The following is a 24,043-nucleotide window of genomic DNA, read 5'->3' as shown; positions in this document are numbered from 1 at the left end:
GCAACGCAAAGTCTTCGGCCTGCAGCCTCTTTTGACATTCCTGGGGCGGGCTCAGCAAAGCCCGCCGTAGCCCCAAAGGCAGATTGCATAATCGCCCCGCGGAAAGGCCCAGTTTGCAACCGCTCACGTAACACGTTTGGGAGCCAGAGACGCTTTTCAAAGGCTCAGGACGATACCCAACACCCTCACACTTCGGTCAGAGAAAACAGCCAAACCCTGCTCTCTTCATGTTCCAAAGCATAGCAGCCAAACCAGGAACACCAAAAATGCAGGAGACAAAAGGCAGACCTAGCTGCTTCCGGCCTTATTTGTTTATCCTCAGCATAATTTACCGTATTTTCCGCTCTATAGGACGCACCCGACCACAGGACGCACCTTGTTTTAGAGGGGGAGAACAAGAGAGAGAAAAATTCCCCCCCCTCTCTGCTCAGCGCTCCCCGAGCTTGTGGGGCTGGCGGTGGGGGGAAGAGCTGCTTTCCCCCACCGCCAGCCTCAAAGATCCCTGAAGCCTTCAGAGCGCAGCGCAGTTCCCGCTGACTCTCCCGGCTTCAGCAAAAGGAACCTGAAACCTCCGGAACGCAGCGGGAACTCGCGTTGCGCTCCGAAGGCTTCAGGCGGCTATCCCTGAAGCCTGGAGATCGAGAGGGGTCAGTGCGCACTGACCCCCTCACTCTCCAGGCTTCAGCGAAAGCAACGCGAAGCCTCTGGAGCGCGGAGGGAGCGCTCCCTCTGTGCTTCAGAGGCTTCGTGTTGCTATCGCTGAAGCCGAGGAGCCTGCATTCGCTCCATAGGACACGCACACATTTCCCCTTAATTTTTGGAGGGGGGAAGTGCGTCCTATAAAGCGAAAAATACGGTACCAAACTTTTATCCCAATCGTTTTCGCCAACAGCGGGTTTAGAATGTACTGAGCCAGACTCTTGGTCCCTTCTAGAACTACATTCATGCCAAACATTTAAAGCACTCTGGTAGCACTTTAAACGGTCACGGCTTCTCCCCACCCCAAATCCTGGGAGTTGTAGTTCGTTGAGGGAGGTGCATATTCCCGCCACGCTGCTTTTCCCAGAGCTCCTAGGGAAGTGGGATTGACAGTTTACAACTCTGGAAATTGTTGCTCTATGATACCACTTGGCTTCCTTCAAAGAATCCTGGGAGTTATAGTTTCTTAAGGGCGTTGAGGGTTGTTAGGAGACCCCCCCCCATTCCTCTGGCAGAGCTGCAATTCCCTGCTCACAGGACAACAGGTGAATAATCTTTTCTAGGGTAATTTCTTCCCCAAGGCAACCTGGAAATCTGCTGGTGAGCTCCCCTCACTCACACTTGAAGCTGAGGTCCAAGAGATCCTGCGCACTGGTGATGTCTTCGCTCGCCATAATGCCAGCTGCCAATCGGGGTCCCGATCCTGTCGGCCACCAGCACCCCAAGCGTCGCAGGGACCTAGGAAGATGGAGCAACTCCATGGTTGGTGTGTGTGGACACGGGCCACCTGCTAAAAGAGCACCCCAGCTTTCCCACCCCCCCTGGCCCGCCCCAGCCCACCCCCTGTCCCACCGACACTCTCCACCCCTCTCTTCCCAGGGATGTTTTGCAGCAAACTGAGAAGCCAGCCTTGCCAGTCAACCGCTTACACCGTATTTTTTGCTCCATAAGAAGCACCCGACCATAAGACGCACCTAGTTTTTAGAGGAGGAAAACAAGAAAAAAAAATCTGTATGAAGCAGTGGGTGTATGATTTTGGCGGTTCATGCTGTGGCCACAAACATGTGATTTGATAGTGTGTTTTGAGAATCCATGTGGATAACCACATTTTTGCGCCATTGCAGCCCCACAAAACAGGGGATGCGTGGTTTTTTTGGTGCAGGCTGTAGCCATGGACATGCTATGTGATCTGATAGTGAATTTGGGGTGACCCAATGCAAAAATCCTGAGGATCCCCACAGGAGTAAGAACACCGAACACGGGGTGACAGCCTCTTTTAAAACTTCTCTCTTCCCCACAGAATATGCTTCAAGCAGCATCACTGATAACATCATCACTACATCACTAAAAAGTAAAGGTACCCCTGACCGTTAGGTCCAGTTGTGGACAACTCTGGGGTTGCGGCACTCATCTCACTCTATAGGCCGAGGGAGCCGGCGTTTGTCTGCAGACAGCTTCCAGGTCATGTGGCCAGCATGACTAAGCCGCTTCTGGCGAACCAGAGCAGCGCATGGAAACGCCGTTTACCTTCCCGCTGGAGTGGTACCTATTTATCTACTTGCACTTTGACGTGCTAGGTGGGCAGGAGCAGGGACCGAGCAACGGGAGCTCACACCGTCGCGGGGATTCAAACCGCCGACCTTCTGATCGGCAAGCCATAGGCCCACTGGTTTAGACCACAGCACCACCCACGTCCCTTCACTACGTCACTAGCATGTCACAAATGGGGAGGGGTACATAAGGGTTACACAAGTTCAACATTAGGTCACTTGATCAGACCCCTTTCCCAACACCATCACCGAAAGAACAATAAAGCTCTTGACATCTCCTTGCCCTCAGAACTGGTCTGGAGATGGGCTTTCAGAACACCTGACTTGCTCAACTGCCTCTGCGTATGTCCAGTGTTGCCCCCCGGTCACTCCCTGGATGGGGGGTCGTGTATGTGCTCTCACGCTTGGGGAATTATGGTGGGATGCCCTGCGTGACTTCTTGCTTTTTGGTTCATGGAGGGAGGTGGAGCCCAAATTCACCTTTCTTTATAATAATATTAAAATTTTATTTATACCTCGCCCTTCCCGGTTTAAAAACCATGCTCAGGGCGGCTAACAGCAAATATAAAACACTGATTAAAATGCAGCTTAAAAAGAGCATAAAACAGCATAAAAGACAAAATAAAATACAGCATCAATATCAATAAAATTCAAAAATTAAGGGGTCATTTTTGGGAGGTCCTACTAGGGCCAGCAAGGAGACCAAAGAAGAATTTAAATGTGGAGTTCCAGAAAGGGTTTCTTCATAGAAGAGGAAAGGGAAAAGGGAATACAGTGGACGCTCAGGTTGCGAACGTGATCTGTATGGGATGCACATTCACAACCTGCAGCGTTCGCAACCCGTGTCTGCGCACGCGCAGGTTGCAATTGTCCGATTCTGCACATGCGCAAAGCACGATTTAGCACTCCTGTGCATGCGCAACTGCCAGAAGTAACCCGGCGGTCCGTAACCCAAAAAAACGCAACCTGAAGCGTCTGTAACCCGAGGTATGACTGTAGAGGATCAGGCTAATTCAAATTGAATGCCAGGCGGAATAGCTCTGTCTTACAGGCCCGGCGGAAGGAGATCAAGTCCTGCAGGGCCCTAATCTCGTGGGTCAGAGTTGGGTTAAAATGGCGCTGGAATGAGGAGAGTCGGTTAAAGTATGGATTTTCTACCAATTCATAAAGCTAGGTATCTTCCCTGAGCCGTCAAGTCGAAAGGTTACATTCAGGCATAACATTTGTAAAAACTTTAAATATTTGGTCCGTCCCGGAGGCAGCGATGCTTCTGAATTCAAGTTGCTGGAAAGTGGAAGAGTGAGTTTCCCATAAAGGTTGGCGTCTGTGAGAACAGGAGTCTGGACCAGATGGGCCCCTGGCCTGATCCAGGACCCAGGCTCTTCTTATGGTCGTATGCTCCTATCTGAGTACAGTGGTGCCTCGCAAGACGAAATTAATTTGTTCCGCAAGTTTTTTCTTCTTGCGAGTTTTTCGTCTTGCGAAGCACGGTTTCCCATAGGAATGCATTGAAAATCAATCAATGCGTTCCTATGGAGACCGTCCGGGGACAGAGGGGAATGGCCGCGCGCCTTCCCCTCTGTCCCCTCTTTTGAAGCAAGGGGCGGAGGGGAGAAGATCGCTTCTCCCCCTTGCCGCCCCTTGGTTCAAAAGGGGTCCGGGGAGAGAGGGGAATGGCCGCGAGCCTTCCCCTCTGTCCCCGGAGATTGCGGGGCAAGCTTCGTTTTGCGAAGCAAGCCCATAGGGAAATTCGTCTTGCGAAGCAACTCGAAAACGAAAAAACCTTTCGTCTTGCGAGTTTTTCGTCTCGCGGGGCACCACTGTAATTGGGGAGAGTCAACCACTTCCCACAACTTCCCATTCCTTGAACTAAGAATTGTGAAGCAAAATCCTCCGTTATCATCACCATGGCTTCTCCCACACTGCCGGTTGACAACTCTTTCCTTTCGCTCCTGCCTCAATGTAAGACCCTCAGGGCAGGGAACAAGTTTCTATAAAACTCTGGGCTGTCCGTAAACCAACAGCAGGGGACAATGCGAAAGCAAACATGCAAAGGAATCTCACCACTCAATATCCTTAAGTTAATCCTTAAGCAAATGGCACATCTTTTTCTCAACTCCACGCGCACTTTTCATGCGCTGGCTGCGTTTAAAGCCATCAAGCAAACATCAGAAGTAGAACAGAAGAAATAACATCGCCAGTTGCCAGAAGAAAAACTAGGGGGGATTAATGGAATTATTTTTTTAAAAAAAATGAATTAAAACAATATGCTCTTCTAAAAACAATTAAAAGCAAAAGCTTCCGTTTTTAAAAAATATTGGGTGATAGCCACCAAAGTCATACTCAGAGAAAGTAACGGTAAAGGGACTACTGACAATTAGGTCCAGTCGTGGCCGACTCTGTGGTTGCGGCGCTCACCTCGCTTTATTGGCCGAGGGAGCCGGCGTACAGCTTCCGGGTCATGTGGCCAGCAGGACTAAACCGCTTCTGGCGAACCAGAGCAGCGCACGGAAACGCCGTTTACCTTCCTGCCGGAGCGGTACCTATTTATCTAATAGCACTTTGACATGCTTTCGAACTGCTAGGTTGGCAGGAGCAGGGACCGAGCAACGGGAGCTCACCCCGTGGTGGGGATTCGAACCGCCAACCTTCTGATTGGCAAGTCCTAGGCTCTGTGGTTTAACCCACAGCACCACTGTGGGTTAAACCACAGAGTAGACCCACTCAAATCCATGGACAAGTCACAAAACCCCACTGAACTCGTGAGTATGGTTAATAATAATAATAATAATAATAATAATAATAATAATAAATTTTTTTACCCTGCTCATCTGGCTGGGTTTCCCCAGCCACTCTGGGCGGCTTCCAACAGAATATTAAAATGCAATAACCTAATGCAGAATATTAACTTATCTGTTGTCTCATTTGGGTCTTCAAAGAGGGCATGGTATACCGTATTTTTTGCTCTATAGGACTCACTTTTTCCCTCCTAAAAAGTAAGGGGAGATTTGTGTGCGTATTATGGAGCGAATGCAGGCTGCGCAGCTATTCCAGAAGCCAGAACAGCAAGAGGGACTGCTGCTTTCACTGCGCAGTGATCCCTCTTGCTGTTCTGGCTTCTGAGATTCAGAATATTTTTTTATTGTTTTCCTCCTCCAAAAACTAGGTGCGTCTTGTGGTCTGGTGCGTCTTATAGAGCGAAAAATACGGTAGTTTAAATTGGCTGAGGTATGCAGAAGGTACCTTTATTAACATTTGAACATTTTATCCTTTTTATTGTTATATTTAAGGTTACAATGTTGTATTTTTGAACACTGTTTAAGCTCCACAACTCTAAACACACCTGCAAGGCCGCAAGTCCCTTTGAACACAGCAGAAGTTGCTCAGAGGCACATTTGCGGAGATATTACAGCACGCAAACATGCAAACATTTATTCAGTGCGTGATCAGATCAGTCAAGTTTAAAGCTAACCACCTAATTGCACCAGTCGAGGCACTGGGCTGGGACCAGGGAGAGAGCTGGGTTCGAATCCTCACGTACCTGCCACTTTGAGCTCTTTGGAGGAGAGGAAAAAGTGGGATGTAAAAGCAATACATAAATAAATAAATTAGGCAGCAGCTGTTGTTTACAAAAACACGTGGAGGAAATATATTTAGACCAATTTACATGCCTGATCTAATTTGCCCTCACGGAAGAAACTTTTAAATGTGTTTGCGGCGAGGCAGGGTTACTGTTTTGTTCCTGTTCTTGTTTTTATTGTGTACTTTGTGGTTTTTGTTCCGTATTTCGTGCTGCGAAGTGCCCTGAGGGCTTTGGATGAAGGCCGGTACAACGTCAATTTAATAGATGTGATAGGAATTTTATGGTCTTAAATACATGGTAATGTTCATAAGTGTACCAACCAAGCACATACATAGATCAGCGCAGGAAGGCCAACCTGGAACCATTTTGATTCCTAAACTGACCAAATCTTTTCTCTGCAAGGTCAAAATGCAAAAGCCTCCCCATTGTCTTTTCCTTCACAAATCCTGTCTTAAGGGTACAGTGGTGCCTCGCAAGACGAAAAGAATCCGTTCTGTGATTCTCTTCGTCTAGCGGTTTTTTCGTCTTGCGAAGCAAGCCCATTGACGGATTAGCGGATTAGCGCTATTAGCGGTTTATCGGCTTATCGGATCAGCTGATATGCGGCTTAGCGGCTTAGAAAAGGGGGGGAGGGGGAAAAACCCGCAGGAACTCGCAAGACATTTTCGTCTTGCGAAGCAAGCCCATAGGAGATTCGTTTTGCGAAGCACCTCCAAAACGGAAAACTCTTTCGTCTAGCGAGTTTTCCGTCTTGCGAGGCAGTCGTCTTGCGGGGCACCACTGTATGTCTGTGTTTTGAATAGGGTGTGAGCCTGTGACCTGGCCCAGGAACTAAGTATTTATCATTACAAAAGTCTGGCCAGGCTACCCAGGAAATCCAATCAAGTAACTTGCCAGACAGGAGATAAACAACAACAGGAGAAAAAAACAGTATTAAAATTTCTGTTTTAGACCGCCTTTTCTGTGATGTAGGTGTGATGTATCTGGGGGGTGGTCTTAAGTTACACCCCTTCTGTGATGTGTGCATGATGTTTCTGGGGGTGGTCTTGATCTAGAGGATGGGAATTTCAAAAGTCTTTATAAGGGCTTGCACACCATTTTTCTGGGTCTTTCCTCTCTCCTGCAAGTGAAGGGAATACCCTGTTGCAACAGTTCAATAAAGGCCAAGCCTACAGGCTGCTGTTTTGCTCCAAGTAATCCTGGTTGGTGTCTTTGTTTTTTGTCCAAGGGAGCCCTCGGATTTTTCCGTTAACATAGATATATAAGTAAAGGACAAAATTGGACTGGCAGAATCCGAGACCAGGGAGAAGAGCTCGTGGAAGAAGATTGGAGGAAATTTAAAATTTATTTACAGAAACATTGTAAAACTTTTGAATGCTGATGACGTTGAAATGAACTGAAGGGGTTCTAGCAACAAGGTAAAATGTAAGATGGGATTGATAATAGATAAATTAATTTGGATATGAATTTGCTGAACCAAATTTTGAAGAAGGGATACAAAAAAGGGAGGCGTGAGGAAGTCAGGAGAATAAGTTAACTAAAGATGAGAATTTTTTTTTAAAAAGGGAGTTTTGTTTTTATGTGGTTTCTTTTTTCTTTTGTGTTTAATGTTGGTATTTTTGTATTTTGTGATTTTGTATTTTTCTGTTTTTGTACTTTTTTCTGAATTACTTTATTGATAAAACTTAATAAAATATTAATTAAAAAAACAAAAAAAAATTTGGGGATCTGGGAGACGGGGTGCAGCCAGATTTCTCCCAAGAGGCCATCCTTAATCAGGAAGGAATCTGGCAGCCCAATTCTGCCTGCAAAGCATTGTTCTCTACAAAAGAGAGCCCTTTGTCTAGGAGGAGAGATTCCCCGGGCAGAGTGCCAAATCCATTTTGTAATGCCCAGGGAACCAGTTCAGGCAAGGACGGAGCCAGCCCTAAACCTCTCTCGCAGTTCCTCCACCCCCAGCACCACCAACAATAAAAGGGACACCCCATTTCCCAAGGCAGATCGCATCCTGCACACCTGCCAAACCAGTCTGGAAATGACAAACCACCGATTTTAGAGGCCTCGTAGGGTCCCAAACACGAGGGCGTCGGTTGCACAATAAGAACATGACGTAAGAACATAACAAGTGTTGCTGGGTGCCGGTCAGGCCAATGGGGGCCCATTAGTCCGGCATCCCAATCTCATAAAAAACTAAGAATAGTCTGCTGGAAAGAGATGGAAAAACACAAGGTCCCTACCAGAGGAGAATGTCAGGTGGACTATGCTGAAATGACTACGTTTTTAACGTGTGACATTTTGATGTACCTTTTAATCTTTGTTGGAAGCCGCCCAGAGTGGCTGGGGAAACCCAGCCAGATGGGCGGGGTACAAATAAATTATTATTATTATTATTATTATTATCATTATCATTATTATTATTATTATTAAGATGACCGCAAGAATCAGAAATCAGGAAGACCAAAATTTCAATAAGGAATGGGGGAAATTTGTAACTTATCTTAAAGACCATTGCAAACAGTTAAAATCGTTAGTAGGATTGGAGTATCACTTGTAGTTTAAGGGTGAATTCTGGACATAATAGAGATGTAAAAGATGCCAAAGGAAATGATTAATAACAGGACCCACAAAGGAGAGAATGGAAGATTCCTTGGAATCTTGTTTTTATGATTTATGTTTGATATATCTTTGTAAAATTTTAATTTGAAAAACCAAACATTATTGTTTTTTAAAGAAAAACTAGAGTTCTCCAGATAGCGTACTGGATCAGACCAATGGCCCATCTAAGCCAGCATCCTGCTCTCACAGTGGCCAACCAGATGCCCCAACGTCAGCAGGATTCGAACACAGACCAACTCTCTCCTCCTGTGGTTTCCAGCTGGTATTCAGAAGAATGGTCGCCTCTGGCTAGGAGCCCTCGGTAGCCCCCTCCTCCGCGAAACTATCCACTACTCTTTTAAACCCATCCGAGTTGGCGGCCATCGCTGCCTCCTGTGGCAGGGAGTTCCGTAGTTTAACGACGCATGAAAAGCTCTTTCTTCCTTTGATCCTGCCCTGAATATTCCACCCTTCAATGAGAAGGAGACGGTATTCTGCACATGCTCAGAGGACGTTCCTCCCTGGTGGCGCCTTTGCCTCCCTCACGGAAAAACAAACAGGTTGTATGTAGATCTGACCCCTGAGCTCACCTTAAGCCCTGAGGACAGAGCTGGAGGCACAACCCTGACCTCTCCTAGGAGCTCATTTTCTCCTCTGTAATCGGCAGCTAAAAGAGAGGGGGAAATGAATTATTCCTTTAATTATACTTTTCGTAGGGGATTGCAAGGCAAAACAGCATGCAATCTAGGCCAGGCTGCCCCTTCTCTTCCCCAATTTTTGTTGCAGTTTAAAAGAAGGAAATTGGGGTTCCTTTCCTCCACCCGGGATGCAGAGAAGCCAAGCCATTAAAGGTAAAGGTAAAGGGACCCCTGACCATTAGGTCCAGTCATGGCTGACTCTGGGGTTGCGACACTCATCTCGCTTTATTGGCCGAGGGAGCCGGCGTACAGCTTCCAGGTCATGTAGCCAGCATGACTAAGCCGCTTCTGGCGAACCAGAGCAGCGCACGGAAACGCCGTTTACCTTTCCGCCAGAGCGGTACCTATTTATCTACTTGGACTTGCTTTCGAACTGCTAGGTTGGCAGGAGCAGGGACTGAGCAACGGGAGCTCACCCCGTCGCGGGGATTGAACCACCGACCTTCTGATCGGCAAGTCCTAGGCTCTGTGGTTTAACCCACAGCGCAACCCATGTCCCTCAAGCCAAGCCATTAGCCACTCCCAAAGGCCTTCATGTCCTGTTTACAGACATCTTTGTAAAATTGGTCTGCCAACAGGCCTGGTGCCTGAAGCCAGCTGTTCGTACAGCATATCCTTTGGGATCCTGCCTGCTTGGGCTGTACCATAACCAGGAAATTCTCCATTGACGCTGTGCTGGATATGCATATTGGCAAGGCTCGCCTCTCCGAAAGGGTGTGGGAGAATGTGATGCTAACATCTAAGGCCTGCCAGACTTGTGCATTGAGCACGCTGCTTTATGGAAGTGAGTCGCAGGCAAGCTGCAACGGCCAGGAGCGATGTGTCAAGGCCTTGCATCAGGATTTTGAGCATCGCACAGCAGGACAGAACTCCAAGCAAAAATGTGCTCTCCCAAGTCGACATTCCGAGCCGGTTTGCACTCCTGTCTCAGCCACGTCTTCGCTGGTTTGGTCATGTCCACAGAACGGAAGATGGAAGGGACCCAAAGCAGCCTCAGCAAATTTAGAGGGAGGCGTTACTCGTTCCACATGTTAGAGAGAGAAAAGGTGATGAAGAGCATTATAATAATATAGTAATAATAATTTATTATTTATACCCCGCCCATCTGGCTGGGCTTCCCTAGCCACTCTGGGCGGCTTCCAACAAAATATTAAAATACAGTGGTGCCCCGCAAGACGAATGCCTCGCAAGACGGAAAACTCGCTAGACGAAAGAGTTTTCCGTTTTGGAGGTGCTTCGCAAAACAAATTTCCTATGGGCTTGCTTTGCAAGACGACAATGTCTTGCGAGTTCCTGCTGGTTTTTTCCCCTCCCCCCCCTTTTTCCTAAGCCGCTAAGCCGCTTATCAGCTGATCCGATCAGCAGATAAGCCGCTAAAAGCCGCTAATAGCGCTAATCCGCTAATCCTTCAATGGGCTTGCTCCGCAAGACGAAAAAACCGCTAGACGAAGAGAATCACAGAACGGATTCTTTTCGTCTTGCGAGGCACCACTGTACAGGAATGCACCAAACATTAAAAGCTTCCCTCAACAGGTCTGCCTTCAGATGTCTTCTAAAAGTCTGATAGTTGTTCTTCTCTTTGACATCTGGTGGGAGGGCGTTCCACAGGGCGGGCGCCACCACTGAGAAGGCCCTCTGCCTGGTTCCCTGTAGCTTGGCTTCTCGCAGGGAGGGAACCGCCAGAAGGCCCTCGGTGCTGGACCTCAGTGTTCGGGAAGAACAATGGGGGTTTCTTAACTGAAACATCTTCCACGAGGGATCCTGGCTGCGATGCCTTCACTCCAGTTCAGTTGTGCGAGGCTGTTATTGCGATGGGAAGGTGACTTTCCTCCCAGCCAACATTTATCCTGCGCTCGGCAGCCTTCCCAGGTCCTCTGCTTCCGACCAGATCTTCTGCACCGGCCCATGGTAGCGCTTGCAACAGAGAACTTGATGGATTCTGGTCCAAATCTCTGTGGTTGATGGCCGAGGGTCTCCAGAGGAACACGATCGCCAGGATGATGGAGAAGAGGAACCTACGAAGGTGTCGTCGATCCACAGCTCTCGCCCGACAGATAATGGCCCATATTATGAAGATAATGAATGGAATGAGGGCAGTGTTAGAAATTCAGATATATAAGCTAGTTGCCAAATGTCTAGTTGCCTTTTTTGGGCACAGCGGCTCTCAAGTCTTAGAATCATAGAATCCTAGAGTTGGAAGAGACCACAAGGGCCATTGAGTCCAACCCCCTGCCAAGCAGGAAACACCATCAGAGCACTCCTGACATATGATTGTCAAGCCTCTGCTTAAAGACCTCCAAAGTAGGAGACTCCACCACACTCCTTGGCAGCAAATTCCACTGTCAAACAGCTCTTACTGTCAGGAAGTTCTTCCTAATGTTTAGGTGGAATCTTCTTTCTTGTAGTTTGGATCCATTGCTCCGTGTCCTCTTCTCTGGAGCAGCAGAAAACAACCTTTCTCCCTCCTCCATGTGACATCCTTTTATATATTTGAACATGGCTATCATATCACCCCTTAACCTCCTCTTCTCCAGGCTAAACATGCCCAGCTCCCTTAGCCGTTCCTCATAAGGCATCGTTTCCAGGCCTTTGACCATTTTGGTTGCCCTCCTCTGGACACGTTCCAGTTTGTCAGTGTCCTTCTTGAACTGTGGTGCCCAGAACTGGACACAGTACTCCAGGTGTGGTCTGACCAGAGCAGAATACAGTGGCACTATTACTTCCCTTGATCTAGATGCTATACTCCTATTGATGCAGCCCAGAATTGCATTGGCTTTTTTAGCTGCCGCGTCACACTGCTGGCTCATGTCAAGTTTGTGGTCAACCAAGACTCCTAGATCCTATTCACATGTACTGCTCTCAAGCCAGGTGTCCCCCATCTTGTTTCTTAATTCTTCAAATGATGTCTTAATTCTTCTCATTCTTCAAATGAGTCTTCAAATTCTCATTCTTCAAATGAGTCTTAATTCTTCAAATGATGGAATGACTGTGATTGATTCTCAGTTAAACATCTCGCTAGTTCAGGTGACAACCTTGAGCCAGATAAAGAGCTTTGAGAACTTAAAAGAAGAAAAGTTGCTTGATCCAGGGACTCTGACCTCTTTTTCATACTGGTGGCTGCTCCTGCGTTGTGGTTCCTGAAATTCATTCCGATTGTGCAGATAGAATTCTACAAGTAGTCAAAAGCCAGGTGCAAAATGCGCCTGGCTAATTTTGAACATGGGCTGAGGGTGTTGGTGAAGTGTCAGTAGAGCGAGAGCTTGAGCAGAATCCGACACAGCTTCAGCAACTTCATGCTTTGTTGTTGTTGTTTAGTCATTTAGTCATGTCCGACTCTTCGTGACCCCCTGGACCAGAGCACGCCAGGCACTCCTGTCTTCCACTGCCTCCCGCAGTTTGGTCAAACTCAGGCTGGTAGCTTCGAGAACACTGTCCCACCACCTCGTCCTCTGTCGTCCCCTTCTCCTTGTGCCCTCCATCTTTCCCAACATCAGGGGCTTTTCCAGGGAGTCTTCTCTTCTCCTGAGGTGGCCAAAGTCTTGGAGCCTCAGCTTCAGGATCTGTCCTTCCAGTGAGCACTCAGGGCTGATTTCCTTCAGAATGGAGAGGTTGGATCTTCTTGCAGTCCATGGGACTCTTGAGTCTCCTCCAGCACCAGAATTCAAAAGCATCCATTCTTCAGTGATCAGCCTTCTTTATGGTCCAGCTCTCACTTCCAACTTTCATGCTTTGCACCAGGCTAATGAGGACCCACCAGACGATACCCAAACCCACAAAAGCCAGGGAAAATACATTTATTTGTTCACAATACCCTACATCTTTCGGTATTGTAAAGACAAACAGAAAATAGGAAAGAATCAAAACTATTAATCTCAGGTGTAGGTGCTTCACCTGAGATTAAGATTGGTTCTTTTCTTGTACATGGTAGGTCCTTTACTCTCAGTTTTTGGACAATTTTGTAAATACTGCTTCTGGTGACTGAGGAGGTGGGGAAGGAGTAGGCTTCATTTTTAGTTTTTTGATGGTACTTCAAATAACATGTTTGGTTTACATGCAAATAAATTTTGTTTGATGGGGGGGGGGGGGGAGATGCAAGGCCCTTCATCCCGGTTCATGGCTCCTGTCAAAAACTCCAGCTTCTCCTCCTTTGTCGGCACTTTGTTCTTGGGATCTCTGACTGCCTTCTCTTTGACCCAGGGCGACAACTTCCCCCCAGGGACCTCACCCAGCTCTGCTCACCTGTTTGGTTCTTTTCTCCTTTCCCTTCTCCTCTTCCTTAGCCTCTGGCTGTATGCAAGCTTCCCTCTTATTCACTCCTGACCGGGGCGAATTCACCACGCCTTACTCTCGGAAAGGCTTCTGCATCTAGGTTGTGAACACTGAACCTGGGTCGTGTACCAACTACCTGACGTTTAGAAGACATCTGAAGGCAGCCCTGTTTAGGGAGGTTTTTAACAACTGATGTTTTAATGTACCGCATTTTCCGGCGTATAAGACGACTGGGTGTATAAGACGTCCCCCCAACTTTTCCAGTTAAAATACAGTGGTACCTCGGGTTAAGTACTTAATTCGTTCCGGAGGTCCGTACTTAACCTGAAACTGTTCTTAACCTGAAGCACTACTTTAGCTAATGGGGCCTCCTGCTACTGCCGCGCCGCCGGAGCACGATTTCTGTCCTCATCCTGAAGCAAAGTTCTTAAACTGAAGCACTATTTCTGGGTTAGCGGAGTCTGTAACCTGAAGCGTATGTAACCTGAAGCGTATATAACCCAAGGTGCCACTGTATAGAGTCTGGGATATACTCGCCGTATAAGACTACCCCTCTTCCAACGTACACCAAATAAAAATTAAAAAACCAGTCTCCAGTCCGGCTCGGAAATCCGCTCCACTTCCCAGTGGCCAGGGGCTTCTGGGGCCAATTTTCAAGCGTACATCTGCTTCATCTAGAGAGCTTGGTGTCCTCTGATTTAATTTGCTGTCGTTTTATCCTTTGATGGGGAGTTGCTGCAGGAGCTGCTGCTGTAACCGGCGTATTAGACAACCCCCGACTTTTGGGAAGATTTTCCTGGGTTAAAAAGTAGTCTTATACGCCAGAAAATACAGTATTTTTTAATCCTTTGTTGGAAGCCGCCCTGAGTTGCTGGGGAAACGCAGCCAGATGGGCAGGGTATAAATAAGAAATTTATTATTATTATTATTTAAAACATTGTTTTGGGGAAGCCCACAGCTACTAGATGTCAGCGGCCAGGCTCCGATGCGACTCTGCCAACTGGTGCTATTCCGCACCCCCCCGGCAAGTAGCAGCCCAAACTGGAACAGGAGTCGTGTCCCCATGAAGCCCAACCTACTGGGCCCAATTCACAGTGCTGGTTTCGACTATAAAGCCTTAAATGGCTCAGGACCGCAATACCGCAAGGACCGCCTCTTTCCATATGAACCTACCCGGCCCCCGAGATCATCTTCTGAGGCCCTTCTTCGTGTGCCGCCTCCTCGAGACGTCCGGAGGGTGGCAACATGAGAACGGGGCCTTCTCTGCAGTGGCTCCCCATCTGTGGAATGCTCTCCCCAAGGAAATTTGACTGGCGCCTTCATTATACAGCTTTAGGCGCCAGGCAAAAACGTTCTTTTTTAACCAGGCCTTTGGTGGATCTGATTGACAAGCTATGCCCTTTTAAAATGTTTTTTTGGGGGGCGGCTATTGGGTTGTTGTTTTTATTTTTATTAGGTATTTTACGGTTTTATATCTTGATTTTATTCTGTGAACAGCCCTGAGACTCCCAGGTATAGGGCAGTATATAAATTTGATAATGATGTTGTTGTTTAGTTGTTTAGTTGTGTCCGCCTCTTTGTGACCCCCTGGACAAGAGCACGCCAGGCACTCCTGTCTTCCACTGCCTCACGCAGTTTGGTCAAATTCAACAACAACAACAACAATAACAACAACAACAACAACAATAACAACCCTCTTCTGGAACCGGGAGCCACCGTGGCTCGACCCACTAAGGAAGTTAGTAGCACAGAATGATTCAAAATAGCAACAATTACTTGCACATTTATTCAACATCCCATTAAAACTATGTAGTTTAATGAATTCAACTGAACTTGACACAACTTGTCAAAGTCTGATACTCATTTACATCTCTGCCGTCTCTTTGCACCAGGAAATGCCACTGTCATCACTCCCCAGGGGACAGTATTCCCCATAGCGGGAATTTAGAGCTTTATAAAGGGGTGTGGAGTGTGTGTGTGTATCTCAATATCATCATGAGTTGGAAACAAATAAAGGTAAAGGGACCCCTGACCATTAGGTCCAGTCGTGGCCGACTCTGGGGTTGCGGTGCTCATCTCACTTTATTGGCCGAGGAAGCCGGCGTCCAGCTTCTGGGTCATGTGGCCAGCAGGACTAAGCCGCTTCTAGCGAACCAGAGCAGCGCACGGAAATGCCGTTTACCTTCCCGCCGGAGCGGTACCTATTTATCTACTTGCACTTTGAACTGCTAGGTTGGCAGGAGCAGGGACCGAGCAACGGGAGCTCACCCCGTTGCGGGGATTCGAACCGCCTTCTGATCGGCAAGTCCTAGGCTCTGTGGTTTAACCCACAGCGCCACCCGCGTCCCTTGGAAACAAATAAAAAACCAATAAAAATGAATATTGGTGTAATGAGATTGGGCCCGAAATAGGAATCTAAATGGCCACGTTCTGCACCAACCGAGGTTACTGAACAGTCTTCAAAAGCAGCCCCAGGCACAGTGCATTGTAGCCGTCTAACCTGGATGCAGCCGCAGCCTGCAGAAATAGGGCAAGCAGAGCTCAGAGCTGCACACCGGTCTTCTTTGTTACCTGTCATTAAAGTGGCAGCTTTGAGGCTTGCCTCCTCCCATGGCAGACGCAGGGCTGCAGGGCGTGTGCTAATTGCCCGGGATAAATGAGCTACTAGAGATGTGCAGAGTGCCTTTCCCTTCTTTGCTGTGAAGTTTCCAAATATTCAGAATTTGGGAGAAGGTCTGCCCAATCGCTGAGTGATGCTTCCAGGGAGGGTCTGAACCCTGGGTCTCCTTTTTCCAAAATAAAGTCCACAGGGAGGACCATTTAAGAGGTTTCGTTTACAAATTAAGCAGAGTGCAAATTCTGCTAAATAAAACAGGGGTTGGACCAGATGGCCCCACTCTACAATTCTACGATTCCATGGGAAATAAATGAATGCTGTAGGATTGCTGAAGTTAAGTAAGCCGGGATCTAATTGGGAGTAAGAAGGGGGAACCACTGGGAAGCCCCAAATCAGAGCAGGATAGTCAATAGATTTTACACACCCCAAACACATTCTCAAGACACAAAGTGCTTTTCTGGAGCCCAGCAAAAGGATGGCACGCAACCGCTCCGTAGCCACTCCTCTGCAAGAGGCACGAGTGCGAAATTAGCCACTGCGTAGGGGCATTTGCCCCGGGTTCCCTGGCACATGGCATGCGCCGAAACTCCTTTCGGAAGGCGTCTGACTGAAACAAACCGCCGCTACGCAAGACTCTTCCGCCCCACAGCTGCTCTTCCCGGCCCCATCCGGAGGGAAAAACCTGTTCTTATTTTTCTCAGCCCACACCCAGTTCCAGAGAGCCAGGCAAGTTAGCATATTAATCTGTGTTGCCAAACCCACATGGATTTGCCAAGGAGAGAGGGCAAGGCTTTGGCGTTTCACTTGGCAAAAAAACAAAAAACCCAACCAATTTGATGAAATGGAAGAAATAAATTGATCCCATGCCTGCGTCTGATCTATATTGGCCTAGGACCCTCGTACCTATAGGACCGCCTCTCCCTGTATGCCCTGCAGAGGACCTTAAGGTCCATAAATAGCAACACCCTCGAGGTCCCGGGCCCTAAGGAAGTCAGATTAGCCTCAACCAGAGCCAGGGCCTTTTCAACACTGGCCCCGGCCTGGTGGAACGCTCTGTCTCATGAGACCAGGGCCCTGCGGAATCTGATTTCTTTCCGCAGGGCCTGTAAGACAGAGTTGTTCCGCCTGGCCTCCGGCTTGGAATCAACTTGATCCCCTTCCCCTCTTTCCTCTTTCCTCCTGTGATGGAACTCCTATTTGGGGACTTCCCTGGCTTTTTTCTGGCCCACGTAGGACTAGTCTGGATAGTTGGCCTTGGTGAAGACTTGAGGTTTTCATCCCTAAAAAGTTTCTGATTTGAGTTTCTATTGAAATGAGGCTGCATTTTAATGTTATGTTTTAATCTTGGTTTTAAGTTGCATCTTAATCAATTGTTTTATACCTGGTGTTAGCCGCCCCGAGCCCGGTCTTGGCTGCGGAGGGCAGGGTATAAATATATGATGATGATGATGATGATGATGATGATGATGATGATGATGTCTCCAGGGCTTCCAGAAAAGGCAGACAGAGCAGGGTGCCCAAAAACAAGAAGCACTTTGCAAGAGGTGAGCTGCAAGCTCTAGCCAAACGTAAGGAAATAAGAAGAGCTTGGCTGCTGGATCAGACCCAAAGCCCATCTGGTTCGGTATCCTGTTCCCACAGGGGCCACCCAGCTGCCCACTGTGGCCACAGCCCCAAAGTCTGCCCAAGAACCATCACCTTCTAGGAATGGCCAGCTGCGCAGCTTATTTCTAGCGGAGAAGCGCCACGAGGGGACAGGAGGCAGCGCCTTCCAGCGACGGCACCTAAACTCTCGGCTGCTTCCCATCCGAAGGAGGTGGCAGAACTTGCTGTGACTTTTTTTTTGCAAAGCATTTTGAGGATAGAATCGTTTGCGTCATTAATAATAATAATAATAATAATAATAATAATAATAATAATAATAATTTATTTATATGCCGCCCATCTGGCTGGGTTTTCCCAGACACTCTGGGCAGCTTTCAACAAAATATTAAAATACAATAATGTATCAAACATTAAAAGCTTCCCTAAAGAGGGCTGCCTTCAGATGTCTTCTGAAAGTCTGGTAGTTGTTGTTCTCTTTGACATCTGGTGGGAGGGCGTTCCACAGGGAGGGCGCCACTACCGAGAAGGCCCTCTGCCTGGTTCCCTGTAACTTGGCTTCTCGCAATGAGGGAACCGCCAGAAGGCCCTTGGAGCTGGACCTCAGTGTCTGGGCAGAACGATGGGGGTGGAGACGCTCCTTCTACTGGGATTTTGACTCTGCTGTGACAGCAGATTTATCTCCTGGGGTGTCCAGAGCACAGCTGAGTCCTGTTGTGCTGGATGAGTTTCAGTTGGTAAGGCTCGATAACATGGACAAAGTCCTTGTTTCGGTCAGGGCGACTGCTTGTGCCCTGGACACTCGTGGCTGATAAAAACTAGGAGGGACAGCTGGCTGGGCCAGGGAGGTGATGAATGTTTTCCTGGTGGTCCCTGCCTGCTTGAAGGAGGCAGAGAGGGGTAATAATAATAATAATAATAATAATGATAATAATAATAATAATTTTTATTTATACCCCGCCCTCCTCGGCCAAGGCCGGGCTCAGGGCGGCTAACAAGCAATAATAAAAATAAGTTGAATGAATAAGACCGCTTCTCAAGAACTGCCCCTCCAGATCTGGAAAATCTAAGTTAGTACTGGCCAACAGCTCATCTCCCCTTCTTGGGAAAGGTTCTTAAGCGGGTGCTTGTGGACCAGATCCAGGCACTCTCAGAGGAAACTGATTTTCTAGATCCATTTCAGTCATGGTTTAGGCCCGGTTTTGGCACAGAAACTGCCTCGGTTGCCCTCCGTCGGGAGAGAGGCAGGGAAAATGTGCCCCTGTTAATCCTCCTCAACTTCTCTCTCTCTTTTTTAAGATAATTTTTATTGATTTTAACATATAAGTTATAAAACGTACCACAAAACCTTATAACCAATCTTTTTAGACTTCCATCAGCACCTCTGATGAAGTTCTAACCACTTCTTATGCATTTCTTAACGATATTGCCTTTACATCTCTTAATAAATCATCCTAATCCTCCTCAACTTCTCAGCAGCTTTTGATACCATCGACCACGGTGTCCTTCTGGAGTGGCTGTCCAAGTTAGGGATGGCTGGCACTACTCTGAGGTGGTCACGGTCCTACTGGGATGGTCATTCCCAGAGAGTGAAGAAGAAGAGTTTGGATTTGATATCCCGCTTTATCACTACCCTAAGGAGTCTCAAAGCGGCTAACATTCTCCTTTCCCTTCCTCCCCCACAACAAACACTCTGTGAGGTGAGTGGGGCTGAGAGACTTCAGAGAAGTGGGACTGGCCCAAGGTCACCCAGCAGCTGCATGTGGAGGAGCGGAGACGCGAACCCGGTTCCCCAGATTACGAGACTACCGCTCTTAACCACTACACCACACTGATGCACACGCCCCATGGAGTCTTCGACGTGGGGTTCCTCAGGGCTCAATTTTATCCCCCAGGCTGTTTAAATGAAGCTGCTGGGTGGGGTTATCTGCAGGTTTGGGGAATGTTGTCAGCAATATGCTGGTGGCTCTCAGCTCTATGTCTCCTTAACATCTGCAGGTGAGGCAGTGGAAGTGCTGGACCAGTCTCTTGCCTGGGTAATGGACTGGATGAGAGCCAACAAACTGAAGCACAGTCCAGATAAGACGGAGGCACTGTTAGTGGGGGGTTCCCTAGACCGGATGGGTGGGAGACTGCCTTCTCTTGATGGGGTTACTCTTCCTCTGAAGGAGCAGGTTCGCAGCTTGGGGGGTCCTCCTGGATCCTTTGCTGTCGCTCAAGGCTCATGTGGCCTCAGTTCCTTCCATCAGCTTTGGCCGGTGGCACAGCTTGCACCCCTATCTGGAGAGGGATAGCCTAACTACTGTTGTCTATGCTCTGGTAACCTCAAGGTTAAAGGTAAAGGTAAAGGGACCCTTGACCATTAGGTCCAGTCGTGGCCGACTCTGGGGTTGTGGCGCTCATCTCGCTTTACTGGCCGAGGGAGCCGGCGTACAGCTTCCGGGTCATGTGGCCAGCATGACTAAGCCGCTTCTGGCGAACCAGAGCAGCGCACGGAAACGCCGTTTACCTTCCCGCCGGAGTGGTACCTATTTATCTACTTGCACTTTGACGTGCTTTCAAACTGCTAGGTTGGCAGGAGCAGGGACCGAGCAACAGGAGCTCACCCCGTCACGAGGATTCGAACCACTGACCTTCTGATCGGCAAGCCCTAGGCTCTGTGGTTTAACCCACAACGCCACCCGCGTCCCTTAACCTCAAGGTTAGATTACTGCAAAGTGTTATAAGTAGGGCTGCCCCTGAAGACAGTTTGGAAACCTCAGCTGGTGCAGAATTCAGTGGCCAGGTTGCTCAAGACCATGGGTAGGTAAACTAAGTCCCGGGGGCCAGATCCGGCCCAATCGCCTTCTAAATCCGGCCCGCGGACGGTCCGGGAATCAGCGTGTTTTTACATGAGTAGAATGTGTGCTTTTATTTAAAACGCATCTCTGGGTTATTTGTGGGGCATAGGAATTCCTTCATTTATTTATTTTTTCAAAATATAGTCCAGCCCCCCGCACAGGGTCTGAGGAACTGTGGACCGGCCCCCTGCTGAAAATTTGCTGACCCCTGCTCTAGATGGTATGAGCATATTACACCGATCCTGGTCTGACTGCAATGGCTACCAATTACCTTCCGGGCCCCATTCAAAGGGCTGGTTTTGACCTATAAAGCCTTAAACGGCTCAGGACCACAATACCTCAAGGACCACCTCTTTCCTTATGGACATACCCAGACCGAGGTCATCTTATGAAGCCCTTCTTTGTGTGTCTCCTCCTTGAGAGGTCCGGAGGGTGGCAACACGGGAACAGGGCCTTCTCTGCAGCGGCTCCCCATCTGTGGAATGCTCTCCCCAGGACGGCTGGCCTGGCACCTTCATTACATAACATTAGGTGCCAGGCAAAAACATTCCTCTTCAACCAGTCTTTCAGCTGATTAACATTCTATGGCTTTTAAAATGAGTTTGCGGGGTGTGTGTAATTATTGGTTTGTTTTCGTATGTATTTTGTGTTCTCGTTTTGTTTTTGTTTTTATATATAATGATCTTTATTGGTTTTTCAGTTACATACTCCACATACAAATATGGTTTTACATTTTACATTTACCGTATTTTTCGCTCTATAGGGCGCACTTTTTCCCCTTCAAAAATGAAGGGGAAATGTGTGTGCGTCCTATGGAGCGAAGAAGCCATAGCCCCGTGACCCTCTCCCGGCTGGAGAGGTGGCGGGCGGTTTGGGCAGAAGTCTCTTTAGCCGCGCACCACCTCTCCAGCCGGGAGAGCGCGCGCGCGGCTAAAGCACCCCCCCGCGACCCTCTCCCAGCTGGAGAGGTGACGCGCAACTATGGCAGGAGCCTCTTTAGCCGCGCACCACCTTTCCAGCCGGGAGAGCACGCGCACGGCTAAAGCAGCCCCCCGCAACCCTCTCCCAGCTGGAGAGGTGACGCGCGGCTATGGCAGGAGCCTCTCCGCTGCGTGCCTTTCCCCGCTCCCCGACCTGCTCTTTGGGGCTGGTGGTGGGCTTCCCCCTGCCAGCCCAAAAGAGCAGGTCGAAAGGAACCTGAAGCCTGGAGAGCGAGGGGGGGTGGGCACCGACCCCTTTCGCTCTCCAGGCTTCCAAGGTAGCCGCCTGAAGGCGACTGAACGCACCTTAAACGGCACCTTGTTTTAGAGCGAGAAAACAAGAGGGGGAAAGTTCTCCCCCTCTCTGTGCAGCGCCTCCTGCCGCTTCGCTGAAGGGGCGCTGGGCAGAGAGGGGGAGAATTTTTTCTTCTTGTTTCCCCCCCTCTAAAACAAGGTGCGTCCTATTGTCCGGTGCGTCCTATAGAGCGAAAAATGCGGTATACTTGCTCCTAAGAGCTGACTTCCCTCCTTCCTCCTTCTGGCTTTTTTACATCATATCTAAATTTTTTCGCATTGTCGTGTGTTCTCATTTTGTATTATTCTGCCTCAGACCGCCCTGTGATCTCCAGACAAAGGGCGGCATACAGATTTAAATAAATAACAAAATAATAATTGTTATTCATTTCATGCCTAAGGATGCATGGACAGCAATCTTAGGTGTACTTCCTTGTGGATCTATAGGAGTTATTCCTACCTATTCCTTCTCTTTGCTTCTCACCTGCCTTCTCATCACGCAGGGGCCAGGCACATCGAATACGAAATCTAAAACAGGGATTGGGAACCCGAGGGCCAAATTCCCTCCTGGGCAATGTTCTGGGGGCCGAATGCCAACGCTGGGCAGGGCCAGAGGCGAAAAGAGGGTGAGGCGTTGAATTTCACTTTGGCATCGTAGGCCAGTTTCGACAAGACACTTACACACAGGCTCTCTCTGTCTTCCAGCCAAGTGAGCAGGAGATACCGTATTTTTCGCTCTATAAGACGCACCAGACCATAAGACGCACCTAGTTTTTGGAGGAAGAAAACAAGAAAAAAAAAATTTGAATCCCAGAAGCCAGAACAACAAGAGGGATCGCTGCACAGCGAAAGCTGCAATCCCTCTTGCTGTTCTGGCTTCTGGGAAAGCTGTGCAGCCTGCATTCGCCCCATAAGACGCACACACATTTCCCCTTACTTTTTAGGAGGGAAAAAGTGAGTCTTATAGAGCAAAAAATACGGTAGATTCAGAGCTGAAGGACACTTCCCAACCAGGGAAGAATACTCAAGGAGGGTGAAAATTAGAATTGGTGGCCTGGGAAGAACCCTGTGGACCACATTTGCCCATAACACAGGCCTGATCTATCTTCATCATCATCATCATTATTATTAGATTATTCTTCATTGTTGTTGTTGTTATTATTATTATTATTATTATTATTATTATTATTATTAGATTTTTTTCTAGAGATATTTTTCTTAGCATGGCAACGGCGCCCACCTGAGAGTTGCCAAGTTCCAGTGAGTTCTGGCTGAAAAAAGCCCTGATTATTATTATTAAAATTTACATACCGCCCTTAGTCCGTAGACCTCAGACCTGAAGCATTAAAACTGTCAAAACAATATTAACCGCTCCTTCTCACCCCGGCCAATTAGTAGCCTAAAACCTCAGGGCTCTGCATTGTTAAAACCCTGGAGGAAGAGGCAAGTTTTCACTGGGGCAAAAACTAAGCAGAGTCTGTGCTGCGTGGCTTTTCCAGCAACCACGGGGCCACCACCAGGAAGGCCCTTGTCATGAGTGATGGATATTCATGCCTTATTTGGTGGTGGAATAACAAGCAAGGCTTTTGTAGCAGATCTTATAGCCAAGGTAGGAAGATGCCTTCTCTGCAACTGAGTCCTTCAGGAAAGCTGGCATTAAAACCAGGAGCCGTGCAGGCTGTAAGTAAGTCTGTAAGTAACTCTGGAACGTGTCCAGAGGAGGGCAACCAAAATGGCCAAAGGCCTGGAAACGATGCCTTATGAAGAACGGCTAAGGGAGCTGGGCATGTTTAGCCTGGAGAAGAGGAGGTTAAGGGGTGATATGATAGCCATGTTCAAATATATAAAAGGATGTCACCTAGAGGAGGGAGAAAGGTTGTTTTCTGCTGCTCCAGAGAAGCGGACACGGAGCAATGGATCCAAACTACAAGAAAGAAGATTCCACCTAAACATTAGGAAGAACTTCCTGACAGTAAGAGCTGTTCGACAGTGGAATTTGCTGCCAAGGAGTGTGGTGGAGTCTCCTACTTTGGAGGTCTTTAAGCAGAGGCTTGACAACCATATGTCAGGAGTGCTCTGATGGTGTTTCCTGCTTGGCAGGGGGTTGGACTCGATGGCCCTTGTGGTCTCTTCCAACTCTAGGATTCTATGATTCTATGATTCTAAGTCTGAATGGTGAGCAGGCCAGGAGGCCAGGCAAGCTGACCCTCACCCGTAGACCCACCACCAAGGGGGCTGGCACTTAACCCTGTGCCTCATCTACTCAATTTCTGCATATTGAGCTGCAGACTTAGCTTTCTTTTCTACTACCACAAA

General features: G+C 48.3%; 1 protein-coding gene across 3 annotated transcripts in view; it reads right to left on the bottom strand.

Moving 5' to 3' along the window:
- PPP1R13L (protein phosphatase 1 regulatory subunit 13 like) overlaps nt 1-24,043 on the bottom strand; it is a 228,261-nt gene that overhangs the window by 200,811 nt on the left and 3,407 nt on the right. For 2 of the 3 annotated variants that reach the window (XR_014009747.1, XM_081200253.1), the window contains exons 2-3: nt 9,018-9,094; nt 1,319-1,437 (exon numbers count right to left, since the gene is read on the bottom strand). Coding sequence is in view for 2 of the 3 variants with exons in the window: in XM_081200253.1 (XP_081056379.1) it covers nt 1,319-1,373 (55 nt within the window). In the remaining variant the exon portion in view is untranslated. The remainder of the gene's footprint in view (nt 1-1,318; nt 1,438-9,017; nt 9,095-24,043) is intronic. The other variant, XM_081200254.1, reaches the window with a different exon arrangement.

Source organism: Podarcis bocagei (assembly GCF_964188305.1).
Source record: "Podarcis bocagei genome assembly, chromosome: 7".
NCBI lineage: Eukaryota > Metazoa > Chordata > Lepidosauria > Squamata > Lacertidae > Podarcis > Podarcis bocagei.
The sequence above is the reverse complement of the archived record's forward strand: the minus strand, read 5'-3'. Positions and strand labels throughout refer to the sequence as shown.